The 24187-nt window shown below is 42.7% G+C and overlaps 1 protein-coding gene across 1 annotated transcript in view; it reads right to left on the bottom strand.

The window, feature by feature from the left end:
• The window catches only part of ano2b (anoctamin 2b), a 121994-nt gene extending 120470 nt beyond the window's left edge, over nt 1-1524 (bottom strand). Inside the window, exon 1 of the mRNA XM_082977246.1 lies at nt 1102-1524. Coding sequence (XP_082833372.1) covers nt 1102-1524 — 423 coding nt within the window. The remainder of the gene's footprint in view (nt 1-1101) is intronic.
• Nucleotides 1525-24187: the final 22663 nt, after the last annotated feature.

Genomic DNA, 24187 nt, shown 5'->3' on the forward strand with positions numbered 1-24187 from the left:
GTTGCAGCAGCTGTACGCGCGGAACTCATCATTATTATCAACAACACGCGCATCTCGGTAATCCGTCAAAAAAAAAATTGTTGGGGAGGGGGAAGCAAAGCGACGCGTCTCTCACTTGGCAGCGTACTCAAGATTAGTAGGCTATGACCCACACACACACCACACGTTTCATCTAGATACCCATTAAACGGTATTCTACCTGGGTTCCCCGTGAGTTAATTGGTCTGCGTGTCTGTGAGCTACAGGCTCCGTCTATTCATCCGTCTGTTGATTCTGACGGCGCGCGTCCTCGGGAGTTTGGCACACGCGTCCAACTCATGTTCACCCAGGTGCGTTGATTGGTCGACGCTCCCTGATAAATTACAGGTAACAAGGGGACCAGTGGGAACAAACGGTCTCTCAGGTGAAGTGATACTGATGGTTTCTACGGCGACGCGCTCAGGGAATTAAAGTGGAAAGCACTGTCACGCACGAAAGAACGCATTTTAATAAATTGTTGTTTTTCATTAAAATAAGACCCCCCAAAAAAATACTACGACCTTTTAAAATAATGAACATAATGTATCCTCGCGTCTTGTTGGTGTTTATTCTATATTAAAAGTATTTATCCACGCCTCTTGTACGTGTTCATTCTTCATACATGACCGCGCTTGCCGTGTTCCTTCCCTGAGCGCGTAGCCGTAGAAACGTTCAGTTCCGTGTATCAACACACCTGGCGGGCTGAAACGCGACACTGTGGCAAAATGAAATACATTTTATAGTTCAGCTATTTAGTTGTAATGTCTCTCCAACACGGTTAGTCAGAAAGGTATTCAGTATAATAAAGACCGTTCAAACTGTTCCGCTGAAATCATCTGATTGTTGATTTAAAACACACACACACACACACACGCACACACACACACACATACACACACACATACACACACACACACACACACATACACACACACATACACACACACACACACACACACACACACACACACACACACACACACACACACACACACACACACACACACACATATATATATATATATGCCTCTGACAACTTTTTTTCTGTCTGAGTCAAGCACTGCTCCTAAATTATGTCCTTACTGTGTGTGTCCGCTCCTGTAGGGAGTCTATGTCCAGACCCAGACCAGGCCCTGTAGAGCCCAGAGAGATGTCCCGGTCCAGACCAGGACCTGTAGAGCCCAGAGAGATGTCCCGACCCAGACCAGGACCTGTAGAGCCCAGATAGATGTCCCGACCCAGACCAGGCCCTGTAGAGCCCAGAGAGATGTCCCGGTCCAGACCAGGCCCTGTAGAGCCCAGAGAGATGTCCCGGTCCAGACCAGGACCTGTAGAGCCCAGATAGATGTCCCGGTCCAGACCCAGACCAGGCCCTGTAGAGCCCAGAGAGATGTCCCGGTCCAGACCAGGCCCCGGGTCGAACAGGGCATCACTGTGGATGGATGATGACTCACTGACAGCTGTGGCCACCCTGCAGCCACTCCATGTTCCTGCAGACACACACATCATTATCCAATACACACCACATTAACCAATACACACCACATTATCCAATACACACCACATTATCCAATACACACCACATTATCCAATACACACTAGATTATCCAATACACACCACATTATCCAATACACACCACATTATCCAATACACACACCACATTATCCAATACACACCACATTATCCAATACACACCACATTATCCAATACACACACCATATTATCCAATACAAACATAATTATCCAATACACACCACATTATCCAATACACACCACATTATCCAATACACACATCATTATCCAATACACACCACATTATCCAATACACACCACATTATCCAATACACACACACCATATTATCCAATACACACCACATTATCCAAAACACACCACAATATCCAATACACACCACATTATCCAATACACACCACATTATCCAATACACACCACATTATCCAATACACACACCACATTATCCAATACACACCACATTATCCAATACACCACATTATCCAATACACACTACATTACACAATACACACCACATTATCCAATACACACCACATTATATAATACACACCACATTATCCAATACACACCACATTATCCAATACACACCACATTATCCAATACACACCCATTATCCAATACACAGCATTATCCAACACACACCACATGATCCAATACACACCACATTATCCAATACACACATCATTATCCAATACACACATCATTATCCAATACACACCACATTATCCAATACACACCACATTATCCAATACACACACCACATTATCCAATACACACCACATTATCCAATACACCACATTATCCAATACACACCACATTATCCAATACACACCACATTATCCAATACACACCACATTATCCAATACACACCACATTATCCAATACACACCACATTATCCAATACACACCACATTATCCAATACACAACATTATCCAACACACACCACATTATCCAATACACACCACATTATCCAATACACACATCATTATCCAATACACACCACATTATCCAATACACACCACATTATCCAATACACACCACATTATATAATACACACCACATTATCCAATACACACCACATTATCCAATACACACCACATTATCCAATACACACCCATTATCCAATACACAGCATTATCCAACACACCACATTATCCAATACACACCACATTATCCAATACACACCACATTATCCAATACACACCACATTATCCAATACACACCACATTATCCAATACACAGCATTATCCAACACACACCACATTATCCAATACACACCACATTATCCAATACACACCCATTATCCAATACACACACCACATTATCCAACACACACATCATTATACAATACACACCATATTATCCAATACACACCACATTATCCAACACACACCACATTATCCAACACACACCACATTATCCAATACACACCACATTATCCAATACTCACCACATTATCCAATACACACACCACATTATCCAATACACACACCACATTATCCAATACACCACATTATCCAATACAAACATCATTATCCAATACACACCACATTATCCAATACACACCACATTATCCAATACACACACCACATTATCCAATACACACCACATTATCCAATACACACACCACATTATCTAATACACACCACATTATCCAATACACAGCATTATCCAACACACACCACATTATCCAATACACACCACATTATCCAATACACACCACATTATCCAATACACACCCATTATCCAATACACAGCATTATCCAACACACACAGCATTATCCAATACACACCACATTATCCAATACACACCACATTATCCAATACACACCCATTATCCAATACACACACCACATTATCCAACACACACATCATTATACAATACACACCACATTATCCAATACACACCACATTATCCAACACACACCACATTATCCAATACACACCACATTATCCAATACACACCACATTATCCAATACACACCACATTATCCAATACACACACCACATTATCCAATACACTCCATATTATCCAATATACCACATTATCCAATACACACTACATTATATATCCAATACACACCACATTATATAATACACACCACATTATCCAATACACACCACATTATCCAATACACACCGCATTATCCAATACACACACCACATTATCCAATACACACCACATTATCCAATACACCACATTATATAATACACACCACATTATCCAATACACACCACATTATCCAATACACACACCACATTATCCAATACACACCACATTATCCAATACACCACATTATCCAATACACACTACATTATCCAATACACACCACATTATCCAATACACACCACATTATATAATACACACCACATTATCCAATACACACCACATTATCCAATACACACCACATTATCCAATACACAGCATTATCCAACACACACCACATTATCCAATACACACCACATTATCCAATACACACCCATTATCCAATACACACACCACATTATCCAACACACACATCATTATACAATACACACCACATTATCCAATACACACCACATTATCCAAGACACACCACATTATCCAACACACACCACATTATCCAATACACACCACATTATCCAATACACACCACATTATCCAATACACACACCACATTATCCAATACACACCACATTATCCAATACACCACATTATCCAATACACACTACATTATCCAATACACACCACATTATCCAATACACACCACATTATATAATACACACCACATTATCCAATACACACCACATTATCCAATACACACCACATTATCCAATACACACACCACATTATCCAATACACACCACATTATCCAATACACACCACATTATCCAATACACACACCACATTATCCAATACACACCACATTATCCAATACACACACCACATTATCCAATACACACCCCAGGGTCATATATCCTACCACATTATGGACCACACAGCAGGGTCATATATCATACCACATTATGGAACACACAGCAGGGTCATATATCCTACCACAGCAGGGTCATATATCCTACCACATTATGGAACCCACAGCAGGGCCATATATCATACCACATTATGGAACCCACAGCAGGGTCATATATCATACCACATTATGGAACCCACAGCAGGGTCATATATCCTACCACAGCAGGGTCATATATCCTACCACATTATGGAACCCACAGCAGGGTCATATATCATACCACATTATGGAACACACAGCAGGGTCATATATCCTACCACAGCAGGGTCATATATCCTACCACAGCAGGGCCATATATCCTGCCACAGCAGGGCCATATATCCTACCACAACAGGGCCATATGATCCTACCACAGAAGGGCCATATATCCTTCCACAGCAGGGCCATATATCCTACCACAGCAGGGCCATATATCCTACCACAGCAGGGCCATATATCCTACCACAGCAGGGCCATATTATCCTACCACAGCAGGGCCATATATCCTACCACAGCAGGGCCATTTATCCTACCACAGCAGGGCCATATATCCTACCACAGCAGGGCCAATTATCCTACCACAGCAGGACCATACACCCTACCACAGCAGGGCCATATATCCTACCACAGCAGGGCCATATATCCTACCACAGCAGGGCCATATATCCTACCACAGCAGGGCTATATATCCTACCACAGCAGGGCCATATATCCTACCACAGCAGGGCCATATATCCTACCACAGCAGGGCCATATATCCTACCACAGCAGGGCCATATATCCTACCACAGCAGGGCCATATATCCTACCACAGCAGGGTCATATATATTTCCACAACAGGGCCATATTATCCTACCACAGCAGGGCCATATATCCTTCCACAGCAGGGCCATATATCCTACCACAGCAGGGCCATATATCCTACCACAGCAGGGCCATATATCCTACCACAGCAGGACCATATATCCTACCACAGCAGGGCCATATATCCTACCACAGCAGGGCCATATATCCTACCACAGAAGGGCCATATATCCTACCACAGCAGGGCCATATATCCTACCACAGCAGGGCCATATATCCTACCACAGCAGGGCCATATATCCTACCACAGCAGGGCCATATATCCTACCACAGCAGGGCCATATATCCTACCACAGCAGGGCCATATATCCTACCACAGCAGGGCCATATATCCTACCACAGAAGGGCCATATATCCTACCACAGCAGGGCCATATATCCTACCACAGCAGGGCCATATATCCTACCACAGCAGGGCCATATATCCTACCACAGCAGGGCCATATATCCTACCACAGCAGGGCCATATATCCTACCACAGCAGGGCCATATATCCTACCACAGCAGGGCCATATATCTTACCACAGCAGGGCCATATATCCTACCACAGTAGGGCCATATACCCTACCACAGCAGGGCCATATATCCTACCATAGCAGGTTGTGGGGGGGGGGGGTGTGATGTCTGAAAGCAGTGTGATTATTTAGAGAGCGTCGCCATAGCGACACGATGTGCTGGATTCAGCACCGTGGACAGACACCCCAGTGTTATAAATATCTAATGGTTTCTAATGGAGGTCCTGCTGTGACAAGTAATACATAATACATAATACATAATACATACTTCCATAGAGGGCTCCCCTTTCCATAGAGGGACTCCCCTTTCCATAGAGGGACTCCCCTTTCCATAGAGGGCTCCCCTTTCCATAGAGGGGCTCCCCTTTCCATAGAGGGGCTCCCCTTTCCATAGAGGGGTCCCCTTTCCATAGAGGGGCTCCCCTTTCCATAGAGGGGCTCCCCTTTCCATAGAGGACTCCCCTTTCCATAGAGGGGCTCCCCTTTCCATAGAGGGGCTCCCCTTTACATAGAGGACTCCCCTTTCCATAGAGGGGCTCCCCTTTCCATAGAGGGGCTACCCTTTCCATAGAGGACTCCCCTTTCCATAGAGGGCTCCCCTTTCCATAGAGGGGTCCCCTTTCCATAGAGGGGCTCCCCTTTCCATAGAGGGGCTCCCCTTTCCATAGAGGGGCTCCCCTTTCCATAGAGGACTCCCCTTTCCATAGAGGGCTCCCCTTTCCATAGAGGGGTCCCCTTTCCATAGAGGGGCTCCCCTTTCCATAGAGGGGCTCCCCTTTCCATAGAGGGACTCCCCTTTCCATAGAGGACTCCCCTTTCCATAGAGGGGCTCCCCTTTCCATAGAGGGGCTCCCCTTTCCATAGAGGGGCTCCCCTTTCCATAGAGGACTCCCCTTTCCATAGAGGGGCTCCCCTTTCCATAGAGGACTCCCCTTTCCATAGAGGGGCTCCCCTTTCCATAGAGGGGCTCCCCTTTCCATAGAGGACTCCCCTTTCCATAGAGGGGCTCCCCTTTCCATAGAGGGGCTCCCCTTTCCATAGAGGACTCCCCTTTCCATAGAGGGGCTCCCCTTTCCATAGAGGGGCTCCCCTTTCCATAGAGGACTCCCCTTTCCATAGAGGGGCTCCCCTTTCCATAGAGGGGCTCCCCTTTCCATAGAGGACTCCCCTTTCCATAGAGGGGCTCCCCTTTCCATAGAGGACTCCCCTTTCCATAGAGGGGCTCCCCTTTCCATAGAGGACTCCCCTTTCCATAGAGGGGCTCCCCTTTCCATAGAGGACTCCCCTTTCCATAGAGGGCTCCCCTTTCCATAGAGGACTCCCCTTTCCATAGAGGGGCTCCCCTTTCCATAGAGGGGCTCCCCTTTCCATAGAGGGGCTCCCCTTTCCATAGAGGGGCTCCCCTTTCTATAGAGGGGTCCCCTTTCCATAGAGGGACTCCCCTTTCCATAGAGGGGCTCCCCTTTCCATAGAGGACTCCCCTTTCCATAGAGGGGCTCCCCTTTATATAGAGGACTCCCCTTTCCATAGAGGACTCCCCTTTCCATAGAGGACTCCCCTTTCCATAGAGGGGCTCCCCTTTCCATAGAGGGCTCCCCTTTCCATAGAGGACTCCCCTTTCCATAGAGGGACTCCCCTTTCCATAGAGGGCTCCCCTTTCCATAGAGGGGCTCCCCTTTCCATAGAGGGCTCCCCTTTCCATAGAGGACTCCCCTTTCCATAGAGGGGCTCCCCTTTCCATAGAGGACTCCCCTTTCCATAGAGGGCTCCCCTTTCCATAGAGGACTCCCCTTTCCATAGAGGGGCTCCCCTTTCCATAGAGGACTCCCCTTTCCATAGAGGGGCTCCCCTTTCCATAGAGGGGTCCCCTTTCCATAGAGGGGTCCCGGGCTCCCCTTTCCATAGAGGGCTCCCCTTTCCATAGAGGGGCTCCCCTTTATAGAGGCTCCCCTTTCCATAGAGGGCTCCCCTTTCCATAGAGGCTCCCCTTTCCATAGAGGACTCCCCTTTCATAGAGGGCTCCCCTTTCCATAGAGGACTCCCCTTTCCATAGAGGGCTCATCGGGCCAGTAACAGCAGACACATGGTCAGTACAGAACCACGTAGAGAGTTCCCATCGGGTCAGTACAGAACCACGTAGAGAGTTCCCATCGGGTCAGTACAGAACCACGTAGAGAGTTCCCATCGGGTCAGTAACAGCAGACACATGGTCAGTACAGAACCATGTAGAGAGTTCCCATCGGGTCAGTACAGAACCACGTAGAGAGTTCTCATCGGGTCAGTACAGAACCATGTAGAGAGTTCCCATCGGGTCAGTACAGAACCACGTAGAGAGTTCCCATCGGGTCAGTACAGAACCACGTAGAGAGTTCCCATCGGGTCAGTAAAGAACCACGTAGAGAGTTCCCATCGGGTCAGTAACAGCAGACACATGGTCAGTACAGAACCACATAGAGAGTTCCCATCGAGTCAGAACAGAACCATGTAGAGAGTTCCCATCGGGTCAGTACAGAACCATGTAGAGAGTTCCCATCGGGTCAGTAACAGAACCACGTAGAGAGTTCCCATCAGGTCAGTACAGAACCATGTAGAGAGTTCCCATCGGGTCAGTAACAGAACCACGTAGAGAGTTCCCATCTGGTCAGTAACAGAACCACGTAGAGAGTTCCCATCGGGTCAGTAACAGAACCACGTAGAGAGTTCCCATCGGGTCAGTAACAGAACCACGTAGAGAGTTCCCATCGGGTCAGTAACAGAACCACGTAGAGAGTTCCCATCGGGTCAGTAACAGAACCAAGTGATATATTTACCGTCTCACCATAATAAACTGATCCTGAGAACAACAGTAGTCTGAAAGCACTGAGATCTCTCCTTAACGACAACCATGTGGCTCTAACACACACACTGAAGGGACTGGACACTGGTTCTTACCTGGACAGGAAGGGGGCATTCCCGTTGCCATGGTGAGACAGACAGACAGACAGAGCGTCCTGAGTGGTGAGATCAGAGGATATTGTGAATGTAGTGTCCAGGCTTAGTGCTGTAACTAGCAGCAGCGAGGGTTAGAGTGGGTTATGTTGTGGTCCGGGGATAATTCCCTGCCTGGAGATTAAGGAAGGAGAAGGACTGTCCTTCTGTTCTCTCCTGTAGAGGTTTACTGGCTATATGTCCTGTAGAGGTTTACTGGCTATATGTCCTGTAGAGGTTTACTGGCTATATGTCCTGTAGAGGTTTACTGGCTATATGTTCTGTAGAGGTTTACTGGCTATATGGAACTGTTCTGTAGAGGTTTACTGGCTATATGGAACTGTTCTGTAGAGGTTTACTGGCTATATGGAACTGTTCTGTAGAGGTTTACTGGCTATATGGAACTGTTCTGTAGAGGTTTACTGGCTATATGGAACTGTTCTGTAGAGGTTTACTGGCTATATGGAACTGTTCTGTAGAGGTTTACTGGCTATATGGAACTGTTCTGTAGAGGTTTACTGGCTATATGGAACTGTTCTGTAGAGGTTTACTGGCTATATGGAACTGTTCTGTAGAGGTTTACTGGCTATATGGACTGTCTGTAGAGGTTTACTGGCTATATGGAACTGTTCTGTAGAGGTTTACTGGCTATATGTTCTGTAGAGGTTTACTGGCTATATGTTCTGTAGAGGTTTACTGGCTATATGGAACTGTTCTGTAGAGGTTTACTGGCTATATGGAACTGTTCTGTAGAGGTTTACTGGCTATATGTTCTGTAGAGGTTTACTGGCTATATGGAACTGTTCTGTAGAGGTTTACTGGCTATATGGAACTGTTCTGTAGAGGTTTACTGGCTATATGTCCTGTAGAGGTTTACTGGCTATATGGAACTGTTCTGTAGAGGTTTACTGGCTATATGTTCTGTAGAGGTTTACTGGCTATATGGAACTGTTCTGTAGAGGTTTACTGGCTATATGGAACTGTTCTGTAGAGGTTTACTGGCTATATGGAACTGTTCTGTAGAGGTTTACTGGCTATATGGAACTGTTCTGTAGAGGTTTACTGGCTATATGGAACTGTTCTGTAGAGGTTTACTGGCTATATGTTCTGTAGAGGTTTACTGGCTATATGGAACTGTTCTGTAGAGGTTTACTGGCTATATGTTCTGTAGAGGTTTACTGGCTATATGGAACTGTTCTGTAGAGGTTTACTGGCTATATGGAACTGTTCTGTAGAGGTTTACTGGCTATATGGAACTGTTCTGTAGAGGTTTACTGGCTATATGTTCTGTAGAGGTTTACTGGCTATATGGAACTGTTCTGTAGAGGTTTACTGGCTATATGGAACTGTTCTGTAGAGGTTTACTGGCTATATGTTCTGTAGAGGTTTACTGGCTATATGGAACTGTTCTGTAGAGGTTTACTGGCTATATGGAACTGTTCTGTAGAGGTTTACTGGCTATATGGAACTGTTCTGTAGAGGTTTACTGGCTATATGGAACTGTTCTGTAGAGGTTTACTGGCTATATGGAACTGTTCTGTAGAGGTTTACTGGCTATATGTTCTGTAGAGGTTTACTGGCTATATGGAACTGTTCTGTAGAGGTTTACTGGCTATATGGAACTGTTCTGTAGAGGTTTACTGGCTATATGGAACTGTTCTGTAGAGGTTTACTGGCTATATGGAACTGTTCTGTAGAGGTTTACTGGCTATATGGAACTGTTCTGTAGAGGTTTACTGGCTATATGGAACTGTTCTGTAGAGGTTTACTGGCTATATGTTCTGTAGAGGTTTACTGGCTATATGTTCTGTAGAGGTTTACTGGCTATATGGAACTGTTCTGTAGAGGTTTACTGGCTATATGGAACTGTTCTGTAGAGGTTTACTGGCTATATGGAACTGTTCTGTAGAGGTTTACTGGCTATATGGAACTGTTCTGTAGAGGTTTACTGGCTATATGGAACTGTTCTGTAGAGGTTTACTGGCTATATGTTCTGTAGAGGTTTACTGGCTATATGGAACTGTTCTGTAGAGGTTTACTGGCTATATGGAACTGTTCTGTAGAGGTTTACTGGCTATATGTTCTGTAGAGGTTTACTGGCTATATGGAACTGTTCTGTAGAGGTTTACTGGCTATATGTTCTGTAGAGGTTTACTGGCTATATGGAACTGTTCTGTAGAGGTTTACTGGCTATATGTTCTGTAGAGGTTTACTGGCTATATGGAACTGTTCTGTAGAGGTTTACTGGCTATATGGAACTGTTCTGTAGAGGTTTACTGGCTATATGGAACTGTTCTGTAGAGGTTTACTGGCTATATGTTCTGTAGAGGTTTACTGGCTATATGGAACTGTTCTGTAGAGGTTTACTGGCTATATGGAACTGTTCTGTAGAGGTTTACTGGCTATATGTTCTGTAGAGGTTTACTGGCTATATGGAACTGTTCTGTAGAGGTTTACTGGCTATATGGAACTGTTCTGTAGAGGTTTACTGGCTATATGGAACTGTTCTGTAGAGGTTTACTGGCTATATGTTCTGTAGAGGTTTACTGGCTATATGGAACTGTTCTGTAGAGGTTTACTGGCTATATGGAACTGTTCTGTAGAGGTTTACTGGCTATATGGAACTGTTCTGTAGAGGTTTACTGGCTATATGTTCTGTAGAGGTTTACTGGCTATATGGAACTGTTCTGTAGAGGTTTACTGGCTATATGGAACTGTTCTGTAGAGGTTTACTGGCTATATGGAACTGTTCTGTAGAGGTTTACTGGCTATATGGAACTGTTCTGTAGAGGTTTACTGGCTATATGGAACTGTTCTGTAGAGGTTTACTGGCTATATGTTCTGTAGAGGTTTACTGGCTATATGGAACTGTTCTGTAGAGGTTTACTGGCTATATGTTCTGTAGAGGTTTACTGGCTATGATGTTCTGTAGAGGTTTACTGGCTATATGGAACTGTTCTGTAGAGGTTTACTGGCTATATGGAACTGTTCTGTAGAGGTTTACTGGCTATATGTTCTGTAGAGGTTTACTGGCTATATGGAACTGTTCTGTAGAGGTTTACTGGCTATATGGAACTGTTCTGTAGAGGTTTACTGGCTATATGTTCTGTAGAGGTTTACTGGCTATATGGAACTGTTCTGTAGAGGTTTACTGGCTATATGGAACTGTTCTGTAGAGGTTTACTGGCTATATGTTCTGTAGAGGTTTACTGGCTATATGGAACTGTTCTGTAGAGGTTTACTGGCTATATGGAACTGTTCTGTAGAGGTTTACTGGCTATATGGAACTGTTCTGTAGAGGTTTACTGGCTATATGGAACTGTTCTGTAGAGGTTTACTGGCTATATGGAACTGTTCTGTAGAGGTTTACTGGCTATATGTTCTGTAGAGGTTTACTGGCTATATGGAACTGTTCTGTAGAGGTTTACTGGCTATATGGAACTGTTCTGTAGAGGTTTACTGGCTATATGGAACTGTTCTGTAGAGGTTTACTGGCTATATGTTCTGTAGAGGTTTACTGGCTATATGTTCTGTAGAGGTTTACTGGCTATATGGAACTGTTCTGTAGAGGTTTACTGGCTATATGGAACTGTTCTGTAGAGGTTTACTGGCTATATGGAACTGTTCTGTAGAGGTTTACTGGCTATATGGAACTGTTCTGTAGAGGTTTACTGGCTATATGGAACTGTTCTGTAGAGGTTTACTGGCTATATGTTCTGTAGAGGTTTACTGGCTATATGGAACTGTTCTGTAGAGGTTTACTGGCTATATGGAACTGTTCTGTAGAGGTTTACTGGCTATATGTTCTGTAGAGGTTTACTGGCTATATGGAACTGTTCTGTAGAGGTTTACTGGCTATATGGAACTGTTCTGTAGAGGTTTACTGGCTATATGGAACTGTTCTGTAGAGGTTTACTGGCTATATGTTCTGTAGAGGTTTACTGGCTATATGGAACTGTTCTGTAGAGGTTTACTGGCTATATGTTCTGTAGAGGTTTACTGGCTATATGGAACTGTTCTGTAGAGGTTTACTGGCTATATGGAACTGTTCTGTAGAGGTTTACTGGCTATATGGAACTGTTCTGTAGAGGTTTACTGGCTATATGGAACTGTTCTGTAGAGGTTTACTGGCTATATGTTCTGTAGAGGTTTACTGGCTATATGGAACTGTTCTGTAGAGGTTTACTGGCTATATGGAACTGTTCTGTAGAGGTTTACTGGCTATATGGACTGTTCTGTAGAGGTTTACTGGCTATATGGAACTGTTCTGTAGAGGTTTACTGGCTATATGTTCTGTAGAGGTTTACTGGCTATATGGAACTGTTCTGTAGAGGTTTACTGGCTATATGGAACTGTTCTGTAGAGGTTTACTGGCTATATGGAACTGTTCTGTAGAGGTTTACTGGCTATATGGAACTGTTCTGTAGAGGTTTACTGGCTATATGTTCTGTAGAGGTTTACTGGCTATATGGAACTGTTCTGTAGAGGTTTACTGGCTATATGGAACTGTTCTGTAGAGGTTTACTGGCTATATGGAACTGTTCTGTAGAGGTTTACTGGCTATATGGAACTGTTCTGTAGAGGTTTACTGGCTATATGGAACTGTTCTGTAGAGGTTTACTGGCTATATGGAACTGTTCTGTAGAGGTTTACTGGCTATATGGAACTGTTCTGTAGAGGTTTACTGGCTATATGGAACTGTTCTGTAGAGGTTTACTGGCTATACTGTTCTGTAGAGGTTTACTGGCTATATGGAACTGTTCTGTAGAGGTTTACTGGCTATATGGAACTGTTCTGTAGAGGTTTACTGGCTATATGGAACTGTTCTGTAGAGGTTTACTGGCTATATGGAACTGTTCTGTAGAGGTTTACTGGCTATATGGAACTGTTCTGTAGAGGTTTACTGGCTATATGGAACTGTTCTGTAGAGGTTTACTGGCTATATGGAACTGTTCTGTAGAGGTTTACTGGCTATATGTTCTGTAGAGGTTTACTGGCTATATGACGTTCTGTAGAGGTTTACTGGCTATATGGAACTGTTCTGTAGAGGTTTACTGGCTATATGGAACTGTTCTGTAGAGGTTTACTGGCTATATGGAACTGTTCTGTAGAGGTTTACTGGCTATATGGAACTGTTCTGTAGAGGTTTACTGGCTATATGGAACTGTTCTGTAGAGGTTTACTGGCTATATGTTCTGTAGAGGTTTACTGGCTATATGGAACTGTTCTGTAGAGGTTTACTGGCTATATGGAACTGTTCTGTAGAGGTTTACTGGCTATATGGAACTGTTCTGTAGAGGTTTACTGGCTATATGGAACTGTTCTGTAGAGGTTTACTGGCTATATGGAACTGTTCTGTAGAGGTTTACTGGCTATATGGAACTGTTCTGTAGAGGTTTACTGGCTATATGGAACTGTTCTGTAGAGGTTTACTGGCTATATGTTCTGTAGAGGTTTACTGGCTATATGGAACTGTTCTGTAGAGGTTTACTGGCTATATGGAACTGTTCTGTAGAGGTTTACTGGCTATATGTTCTGTAGAGGTTTACTGGCTATATGGAACTGTTCTGTAGAGGTTTACTGGCTATATGGAACTGTTCTGTAGAGGTTTACTGGCTATATGGAACTGTTCTGTAGAGGTTTACTGGCTATATGTTCTGTAGAGGTTTACTGGCTATATGGAACTGTTCTGTAGAGGTTTACTGGCTATATGGAACTGTTCTGTAGAGGTTTACTGGCTATATGGAACTGTTCTGTAGAGGTTTACTGGCTATATGGAACTGTTCTGTAGAGGTTTACTGGCTATATGGAACTGTTCTGTAGAGGTTTACTGGCTATATGGAACTGTTCTGTAGAGGTTTACTGGCTATATGTTCTGTAGAGGTTTACTGGCTATATGTTCTGTAGAGGTTTACTGGCTATATGGAACTGTTCTGTAGAGGTTTACTGGCTATATGGAACTGTTCTGTAGAGGTTTACTGGCTATATGGAACTGTTCTGTAGAGGTTTACTGGCTATATGGAACTGTTCTGTAGAGGTTTACTGGCTATATGGAACTGTTCTGTAGAGGTTTACTGGCTATATGGAACTGTTCTGTAGAGGTTTACTGGCTATATGTTCTGTAGAGGTTTACTGGCTATATGGAACTGTTCTGTAGAGGTTTACTGGCTATATGGAACTGTTCTGTAGAGGTTTACTGGCTATATGGAACTGTTCTGTAGAGGTTTACTGGCTATATGGAACTGTTCTGTAGAGGTTTACTGGCTATATGTTCTGTAGAGGTTTACTGGCTATATGGAACTGTTCTGTAGAGGTTTACTGGCTATATGGAACTGTTCTGTAGAGGTTTACTGGCTATATGGAACTGTTCTGTAGAGGTTTACTGGCTATATGGAACTGTTCTGTAGAGGTTTACTGGCTATATGGAACTGTTCTGTAGAGGTTTACTGGCTATATGTTCTGTAGAGGTTTACTGGCTATATGGAACTGTTCTGTAGAGGTTTACTGGCTATATGGAACTGTTCTGTAGAGGTTTACTGGCTATATGGAACTGTTCTGTAGAGGTTTACTGGCTATATGGAACTGTTCTGTAGAGGTTTACTGGCTATATGGAACTGTTCTGTAGAGGTTTACTGGCTATATGTTCTGTAGAGGTTTACTGGCTATATGGAACTGTTCTGTAGAGGTTTACTGGCTATATGGAACTGTTCTGTAGAGGTTTACTGGCTATATGGAACTGTTCTGTAGAGGTTTACTGGCTATATGGAACTGTTCTGTAGAGGTTTACTGGCTATATGGAACTGTTCTGTAGAGGTTTACTGGCTATATGGAACTGTTCTGTAGAGGTTTACTGGCTATATGGAACTGTTCTGTAGAGGTTTACTGGCTATATGGAACTGTTCTGTAGAGGTTTACTGGCTATATGGAACTGTTCTGTAGAGGTTTACTGGCTATATGAACTGTTCTGTAGAGGTTTACTGGCTATATGGAACTGTTCTGTAGAGGTTTACTGGCTATATGGAACTGTTCTGTAGAGGTTTACTGGCTATATGGAACTGTTCTGTAGAGGTTTACTGGCTATATGGAACTGTTCTGTAGAGGTTTACTGGCTATATGGAACTGTTCTGTAGAGGTTTACTGGCTATATGTTCTGTAGAGGTTTACTGGCTATATGGAACTGTTCTGTAGAGGTTTACTGGCTATATGGAACTGTTCTGTAGAGGTTTACTGGCTATATGTTCTGTAGAGGTTTACTGGCTATATGGAACTGTTCTGTAGAGGTTTACTGGCTATATGGAACTGTTCTGTAGAGGTTTACTGGCTATATGTTCTGTAGAGGTTTACTGGCTATATGGAACTGTTCTGTAGAGGTTTACTGGCTATATGGAACTGTTCTGTAGAGGTTTACTGGCTATATGGAACTGTTCTGTAGAGGTTTACTGGCTATATGGAACTGTTCTGTAGAGGTTTACTGGCTATATGGAACTGTTCTGTAGAGGTTTACTGGCTATATGTTCTGTAGAGGTTTACTGGCTATATGGAACTGTTCTGTAGAGGTTTACTGGCTATATGGAACTGTTCTGTAGAGGTTTACTGGCTATATGTTCTGTAGAGGTTTACTGGCTATGGACTGTTCTGTAGAGGTTTACTGGCTATATGTTCTGTAGAGGTTTACTGGCTATATGGAACTGTTCTGTAGAGGTTTACTGGCTATATGGAACTGTTCTGTAGAGGTTTACTGGCTATATGGAACTGTTCTGTAGAGGTTTACTGGCTATATGGAACTGTTCTGTAGAGGTTTACTGGCTATATGGAACTGTTCTGTAGAGGTTTACTGGCTATATGTTCTGTAGAGGTTTACTGGCTATATGGAACTGTTCTGTAGAGGTTTACTGGCTATATGGAACTGTTCTGTAGAGGTTTACTGGCTATATGGAACTGTTCTGTAGAGGTTTACTGGCTATATGGAACTGTTCTGTAGAGGTTTACTGGCTATATGGAACTGTTCTGTAGAGGTTTACTGGCTATATGGAACTGTTCTGTAGAGGTTTACTGGCTATATGTTCTGTAGAGGTTTACTGGCTATATGGAACTGTTCTGTAGAGGTTTACTGGCTATATGGAACTGTTCTGTAGAGGTTTACTGGCTATATGGAACTGTTCTGTAGAGGTTTACTGGCTATATGGAACTGTTCTGTAGAGGTTTACTGGCTATATGGAACTGTTCTGTAGAGGTTTACTGGCTATATGGAACTGTTCTGTAGAGGTTTACTGGCTATATGGAACTGTTCTGTAGAGGTTTACTGGCTATATGGAACTGTTCTGTAGAGGTTTACTGGCTATATGGAACTGTTCTGTAGAGGTTTACTGGCTATATGGAACTGTTCTGTAGAGGTTTACTGGCTATATGGAACTGTTCTGTAGAGGTTTACTGGCTATATGGAACTGTTCTGTAGAGGTTTACTGGCTATATGGAACTGTTCTGTAGAGGTTTACTGGCTATATGGAACTGTTCTGTAGAGGTTTACTGGCTATATGGAACTGTTCTGTAGAGGTTTACTGGCTATATGGAACTGTTCTGTAGAGGTTTACTGGCTATATGTTCTGTAGAGGTTTACTGGCTATATGGAACTGTTCTGTAGAGGTTTACTGGCTATATGGAACTGTTCTGTAGAGGTTTACTGGCTATATGGAACTGTTCTGTAGAGGTTTACTGGCTATATGGAACTGTTCTGTAGAGGTTTACTGGCTATATGGAACTGTTCTGTAGAGGTTTACTGGCTATATGGAACTGTTCTGTAGAGGTTTACTGGCTATATGTTCTGTAGAGGTTTACTGGCTATATGGAACTGTTCTGTAGAGGTTTACTGGCTATATGGAACTGTTCTGTAGAGGTTTACTGGCTATATGGACTGTTCTGTAGAGGTTTACTGGCTATATGGAACTGTTCTGTAGAGGTTTACTGGCTATATGGAACTGTTCTGTAGAGGTTTACTGGCTATATGGAACTGTTCTGTAGAGGTTTACTGGCTATATGGAACTGTTCTGTAGAGGTTTACTGGCTATATGGAACTGTTCTGTAGAGGTTTACTGGCTATATGGAACTGTTCTGTAGAGGTTTACTGGCTATATGGTTCTGTAGAGGTTTACTGGCTATATGGAACTGTTCTGTAGAGGTTTACTGGCTATATGGAACTGTTCTGTAGAGGTTTACTGGCTATATGGAACTGTTCTGTAGAGGTTTACTGGCTATATGGAACTGTTCTGTAGAGGTTTACTGGCTATATGGAACTGTTCTGTAGAGGTTTACTGGCTATATGGAACTGTTCTGTAGAGGTTTACTGGCTATATGTTCTGTAGAGGTTTACTGGCTATATGGAACTGTTCTGTAGAGGTTTACTGGCTATATGGAACTGTTCTGTAGAGGTTTACTGGCTATATGGAACTGTTCTGTAGAGGTTTACTGGCTATATGGAACTGTTCTGTAGAGGTTTACTGGCTATATGGAACTGTTCTGTAGAGGTTTACTGGCTATATGGAACTGTTCTGTAGAGGTTTACTGGCTATATGGAACTGTTCTGTAGAGGTTTACTGGCTATATGGAACTGTTCTGTAGAGGTTTACTGGCTATATGGAACTGTTCTGTAGAGGTTTACTGGCTATATGGAACTGTTCTGTAGAGGTTTACTGGCTATATGGAACTGTTCTGTAGAGGTTTACTGGCTATATGGAACTGTTCTGTAGAGGTTTACTGGCTATATGGAACTGTTCTGTAGAGGTTTACTGGCTATATGGAACTGTTCTGTAGAGGTTTACTGGCTATATGGAACTGTTCTGTAGAGGTTTACTGGCTATATGGAACTGTTCTGTAGAGGTTTACTGGCTATATGGAACTGTTCTGTAGAGGTTTACTGGCTATATGTTCTGTAGAGGTTTACTGGCTATATGGAACTGTTCTGTAGAGGTTTACTGGCTATATGGAACTGTTCTGTAGAGGTTTACTGGCTATATGGAACTGTTCTGTAGAGGTTTACTGGCTATATGGAACTGTTCTGTAGAGGTTTACTGGCTATATGTTCTGTAGAGGTTTACTGGCTATATGGAACTGTTCTGTAGAGGTTTACTGGCTATATGTTCTGTAGAGGTTTACTGGCTATATGGAACTGTTCTGTAGAGGTTTACTGGCTATATGGAACTGTTCTGTAGAGGTTTACTGGCTATATGGAACTGTTCTGTAGAGGTTTACTGGCTATATGGAACTGTTCTGTAGAGGTTTACTGGCTATATGGAACTGTTCTGTAGAGGTTTACTGGCTATATGTTCTGTAGAGGTTTACTGGCTATATGGAACTGTTCTGTAGAGGTTTACTGGCTATGACTGTTCTGTAGAGGTTTACTGGCTATATGGAACTGTTCTGTAGAGGTTTACTGGCTATATGGAACTGTTCTGTAGAGGTTTACTGGCTATATGTTCTGTAGAGGTTTACTGGCTATATGGAACTGTTCTGTAGAGGTTTACTGGCTATATGGAACTGTTCTGTAGAGGTTTACTGGCTATATGGAACTGTTCTGTAGAGGTTTACTGGCTATATGGAACTGTTCTGTAGAGGTTTACTGGCTATATGGAACTGTTCTGTAGAGGTTTACTGGCTATATGGAACTGTTCTGTAGAGGTTTACTGGCTATATGGAACTGTTCTGTAGAGGTTTACTGGCTATATGGAACTGTTCTGTAGAGGTTTACTGGCTATATGGAACTGTTCTGTAGAGGTTTACTGGCTATATGGAACTGTTCTGTAGAGGTTTACTGGCTATATGGAACTGTTCTGTAGAGGTTTACTGGCTATATGTTCTGTAGAGGTTTACTGGCTATATGGAACTGTTCTGTAGAGGTTTACTGGCTATATGGAACTGTTCTGTAGAGGTTTACTGGCTATATGGAACTGTTCTGTAGAGGTTTACTGGCTATATGGAACTGTTCTGTAGAGGTTTACTGGCTATATGGAACTGTTCTGTAGAGGTTTACTGGCTATATGGAACTGTTCTGTAGAGGTTTACTGGCTATATGGAACTGTTCTGTAGAGGTTTACTGGCTATATGGAACTGTTCTGTAGAGGTTTACTGGCTATATGGAACTGTTCTGTAGAGGTTTACTGGCTATATGGAACTGTTCTGTAGAGGTTTACTGGCTATATGTTCTGTAGAGGTTTACTGGCTATATGGAACTGTTCTGTAGAGGTTTACTGGCTATATGGAACTGTTCTGTAGAGGTTTACTGGCTATATGGAACTGTTCTGTAGAGGTTTACTGGCTATATGGAACTGTTCTGTAGAGGTTTACTGGCTATATGGAACTGTTCTGTAGAGGTTTACTGGCTATATGGAACTGTTCTGTAGAGGTTTACTGGCTATATGGAACTGTTCTGTAGAGGTTTACTGGCTATATGGAACTGTTCTGTAGAGGTTTACTGGCTATATGGAACTGTTCTGTAGAGGTTTACTGGCTATATGGAACTGTTCTGTAGAGGTTTACTGGCTATATGGAACTGTTCTGTAGAGGTTTACTGGCTATATGTTCTGTAGAGGTTTACTGGCTATATGGAACTGTTCTGTAGAGGTTTACTGGCTATATGGAACTGTTCTGTAGAGGTTTACTGGCTATATGGAACTGTTCTGTAGAGGTTTACTGGCTATATGGAACTGTCTGTAGAGGTTTACTGGCTATATGGAACTGTTCTGTAGAGGTTTACTGGCTATATGGAACTGTTCTGTAGAGGTTTACTGGCTATATGGAACTGTTCTGTAGAGGTTTACTGGCTATATGGAACTGTTCTGTAGAGGTTTACTGGCTATATGGAACTGTTCTGTAGAGGTTTACTGGCTATATGGAACTGTTCTGTAGAGGTTTACTGGCTATATGTTCTGTAGAGGTTTACTGGCTATATGGAACTGTTCTGTAGAGGTTTACTGGCTATATGGAACTGTTCTGTAGAGGTTTACTGGCTATATGGAACTGTTCTGTAGAGGTTTACTGGCTATATGGAACTGTTCTGTAGAGGTTTACTGGCTATATGTTCTGTAGAGGTTTACTGGCTATATGGAACTGTTCTGTAGAGGTTTACTGGCTATGACTGTTCTGTAGAGGTTTACTGGCTATATGGAACTGTTCTGTAGAGGTTTACTGGCTATATGGAACTGTTCTGTAGAGGTTTACTGGCTATATGGAACTGTTCTGTAGAGGTTTACTGGCTATATGGAACTGTTCTGTAGAGGTTTACTGGCTATATGTTCTGTAGAGGTTTACTGGCTATATGGAACTGTTCTGTAGAGGTTTACTGGCTATATGTTCTGTAGAGGTTTACTGGCTATATGGAACTGTTCTGTAGAGGTTTACTGGCTATATGGAACTGTTCTGTAGAGGTTTACTGGCTATATGGAACTGTTCTGTAGAGGTTTACTGGCTATATGGAACTGTTCTGTAGAGGTTTACTGGCTATATGGAACTGTTCTGTAGAGGTTTACTGGCTATATGGAACTGTTCTGTAGAGGTTTACTGGCTATATGGAACTGTTCTGTAGAGGTTTACTGGCTATATGTTCTGTAGAGGTTTACTGGCTATATGGAACTGTTCTGTAGAGGTTTACTGGCTATATGGAACTGTTCTGTAGAGGTTTACTGGCTATATGGAACTGTTCTGTAGAGGTTTACTGGCTATATGGAACTGTTCTGTAGAGGTTTACTGGCTATATGGAACTGTTCTGTAGAGGTTTACTGGCTATATGGAACTGTTCTGTAGAGGTTTACTGGCTATATGGAACTGTTCTGTAGAGGTTTACTGGCTATATGGAACTGTTCTGTAGAGGTTTACTGGCTATATGGAACTGTTCTGTAGAGGTTTACTGGCTATATGGAACTGTTCTGTAGAGGTTTACTGGCTATATGGAACTGTTCTGTAGAGGTTTACTGGCTATATGGAACTGTTCTGTAGAGGTTTACTGGCTATATGGAACTGTTCTGTAGAGGTTTACTGGCTATATGGAACTGTTCTGTAGAGGTTTACTGGCTATGACTGTTCTGTAGAGGTTTACTGGCTATATGGAACTGTTCTGTAGAGGTTTACTGGCTATATGGAACTGTTCTGTAGAGGTTTACTGGCTATATGGAACTGTTCTGTAGAGGTTTACTGGCTATATGGAACTGTTCTGTAGAGGTTTACTGGCTATATGGAACTGTTCTGTAGAGGTTTACTGGCTATATGGAACTGTTCTGTAGAGGTTTACTGGCTATATGTTCTGTAGAGGTTTACTGGCTATATGGAACTGTTCTGTAGAGGTTTACTGGCTATATGGAACTGTTCTGTAGAGGTTTACTGGCTATATGGAACTGTTCTGTAGAGGTTTACTGGCTATATGGAACTGTTCTGTAGAGGTTTACTGGCTATATGTTCTGTAGAGGTTTACTGGCTATATGGAACTGTTCTGTAGAGGTTTACTGGCTATATGGAACTGTTCTGTAGAGGTTTACTGGCTATATGGAACTGTTCTGTAGAGGTTTACTGGCTATATGGAACTGTTCTGTAGAGGTTTACTGGCTATATGGAACTGTTCTGTAGAGGTTTACTGGCTATATGGAACTGTTCTGTAGAGGTTTACTGGCTATATGGAACTGTTCTGTAGAGGTTTACTGGCTATATGGAACTGTTCTGTAGAGGTTTACTGGCTATATGGAACTGTTCTGTAGAGGTTTACTGGCTATATGGAACTGTTCTGTAGAGGTTTACTGGCTATATGGAACTGTTCTGTAGAGGTTTACTGGCTATATGGAACTGTTCTGTAGAGGTTTACTGGCTATATGGAACTGTTCTGTAGAGGTTTACTGGCTATATGGAACTGTTCTGTAGAGGTTTACTGGCTATATGGAACTGTTCTGTAGAGGTTTACTGGCTATATGTTCTGTAGAGGTTTACTGGCTATATGGAACTGTTCTGTAGAGGTTTACTGGCTATATGGAACTGTTCTGTAGAGGTTTACTGGCTATATGGAACTGTTCTGTAGAGGTTTACTGGCTATATGGAACTGTTCTGTAGAGGTTTACTGGCTATATGGAACTGTTCTGTAGAGGTTTACTGGCTATATGGAACTGTTCTGTAGAGGTTTACTGGCTATATGGAACTGTTCTGTAGAGGTTTACTGGCTATATGGAACTGTTCTGTAGAGGTTTACTGGCTATATGTTCTGTAGAGGTTTACTGGCTATATGGAACTGTTCTGTAGAGGTTTACTGGCTATATGGAACTGTTCTGTAGAGGTTTACTGGCTATATGGAACTGTTCTGTAGAGGTTTACTGGCTATATGGAACTGTTCTGTAGAGGTTTACTGGCTATATGGAACTGTTCTGTAGAGGTTTACTGGCTATATGTTCTGTAGAGGTTTACTGGCTATATGGAACTGTTCTGTAGAGGTTTACTGGCTATATGGAACTGTTCTGTAGAGGTTTACTGGCTATATGGAACTGTTCTGTAGAGGTTTACTGGCTATATGTTCTGTAGAGGTTTACTGGCTATATGGAACTGTTCTGTAGAGGTTTACTGGCTATATGTGTCTGTAGAGGTTTACTGGCTATATGGAACTGTTCTGTAGAGGTTTACTGGCTATATGGAACTGTTCTGTAGAGGTTTACTGGCTATATGACTGTTCTGTAGAGGTTTACTGGCTATATGGAACTGTTCTGTAGAGGTTTACTGGCTATATGGAACTGTTCTGTAGAGGTTTACTGGCTATATGTTCTGTAGAGGTTTACTGGCTATATGGAACTGTTCTGTAGAGGTTTACTGGCTATATGGAACTGTTCTGTAGAGGTTTACTGGCTATATGGAACTGTTCTGTAGAGGTTTACTGGCTATATGGAACTGTTCTGTAGAGGTTTACTGGCTATATGGAACTGTTCTGTAGAGGTTTACTGGCTATATGGAACTGTTCTGTAGAGGTTTACTGGCTATATGGAACTGTTCTGTAGAGGTTTACTGGCTATATGGAACTGTTCTGTAGAGGTTTACTGGCTATATGGAACTGTTCTGTAGAGGTTTACTGGCTATATGGAACTGTTCTGTAGAGGTTTACTGGCTATATGGAACTGTTCTGTAGAGGTTTACTGGCTATATGGAACTGTTCTGTAGAGGTTTACTGGCTATATGTTCTGTAGAGGTTTACTGGCTATATGGAACTGTTCTGTAGAGGTTTACTGGCTATATGGAACTGTTCTGTAGAGGTTTACTGGCTATATGGAACTGTTCTGTAGAGGTTTAC

The sequence above is a fragment of the Salmo salar genome, chromosome 07 (genome assembly GCF_965601325.2).
Source record: "Salmo salar chromosome 07, fSalSal1, whole genome shotgun sequence".
Taxonomy (NCBI): Eukaryota; Metazoa; Chordata; class Actinopteri; order Salmoniformes; family Salmonidae; genus Salmo; species Salmo salar.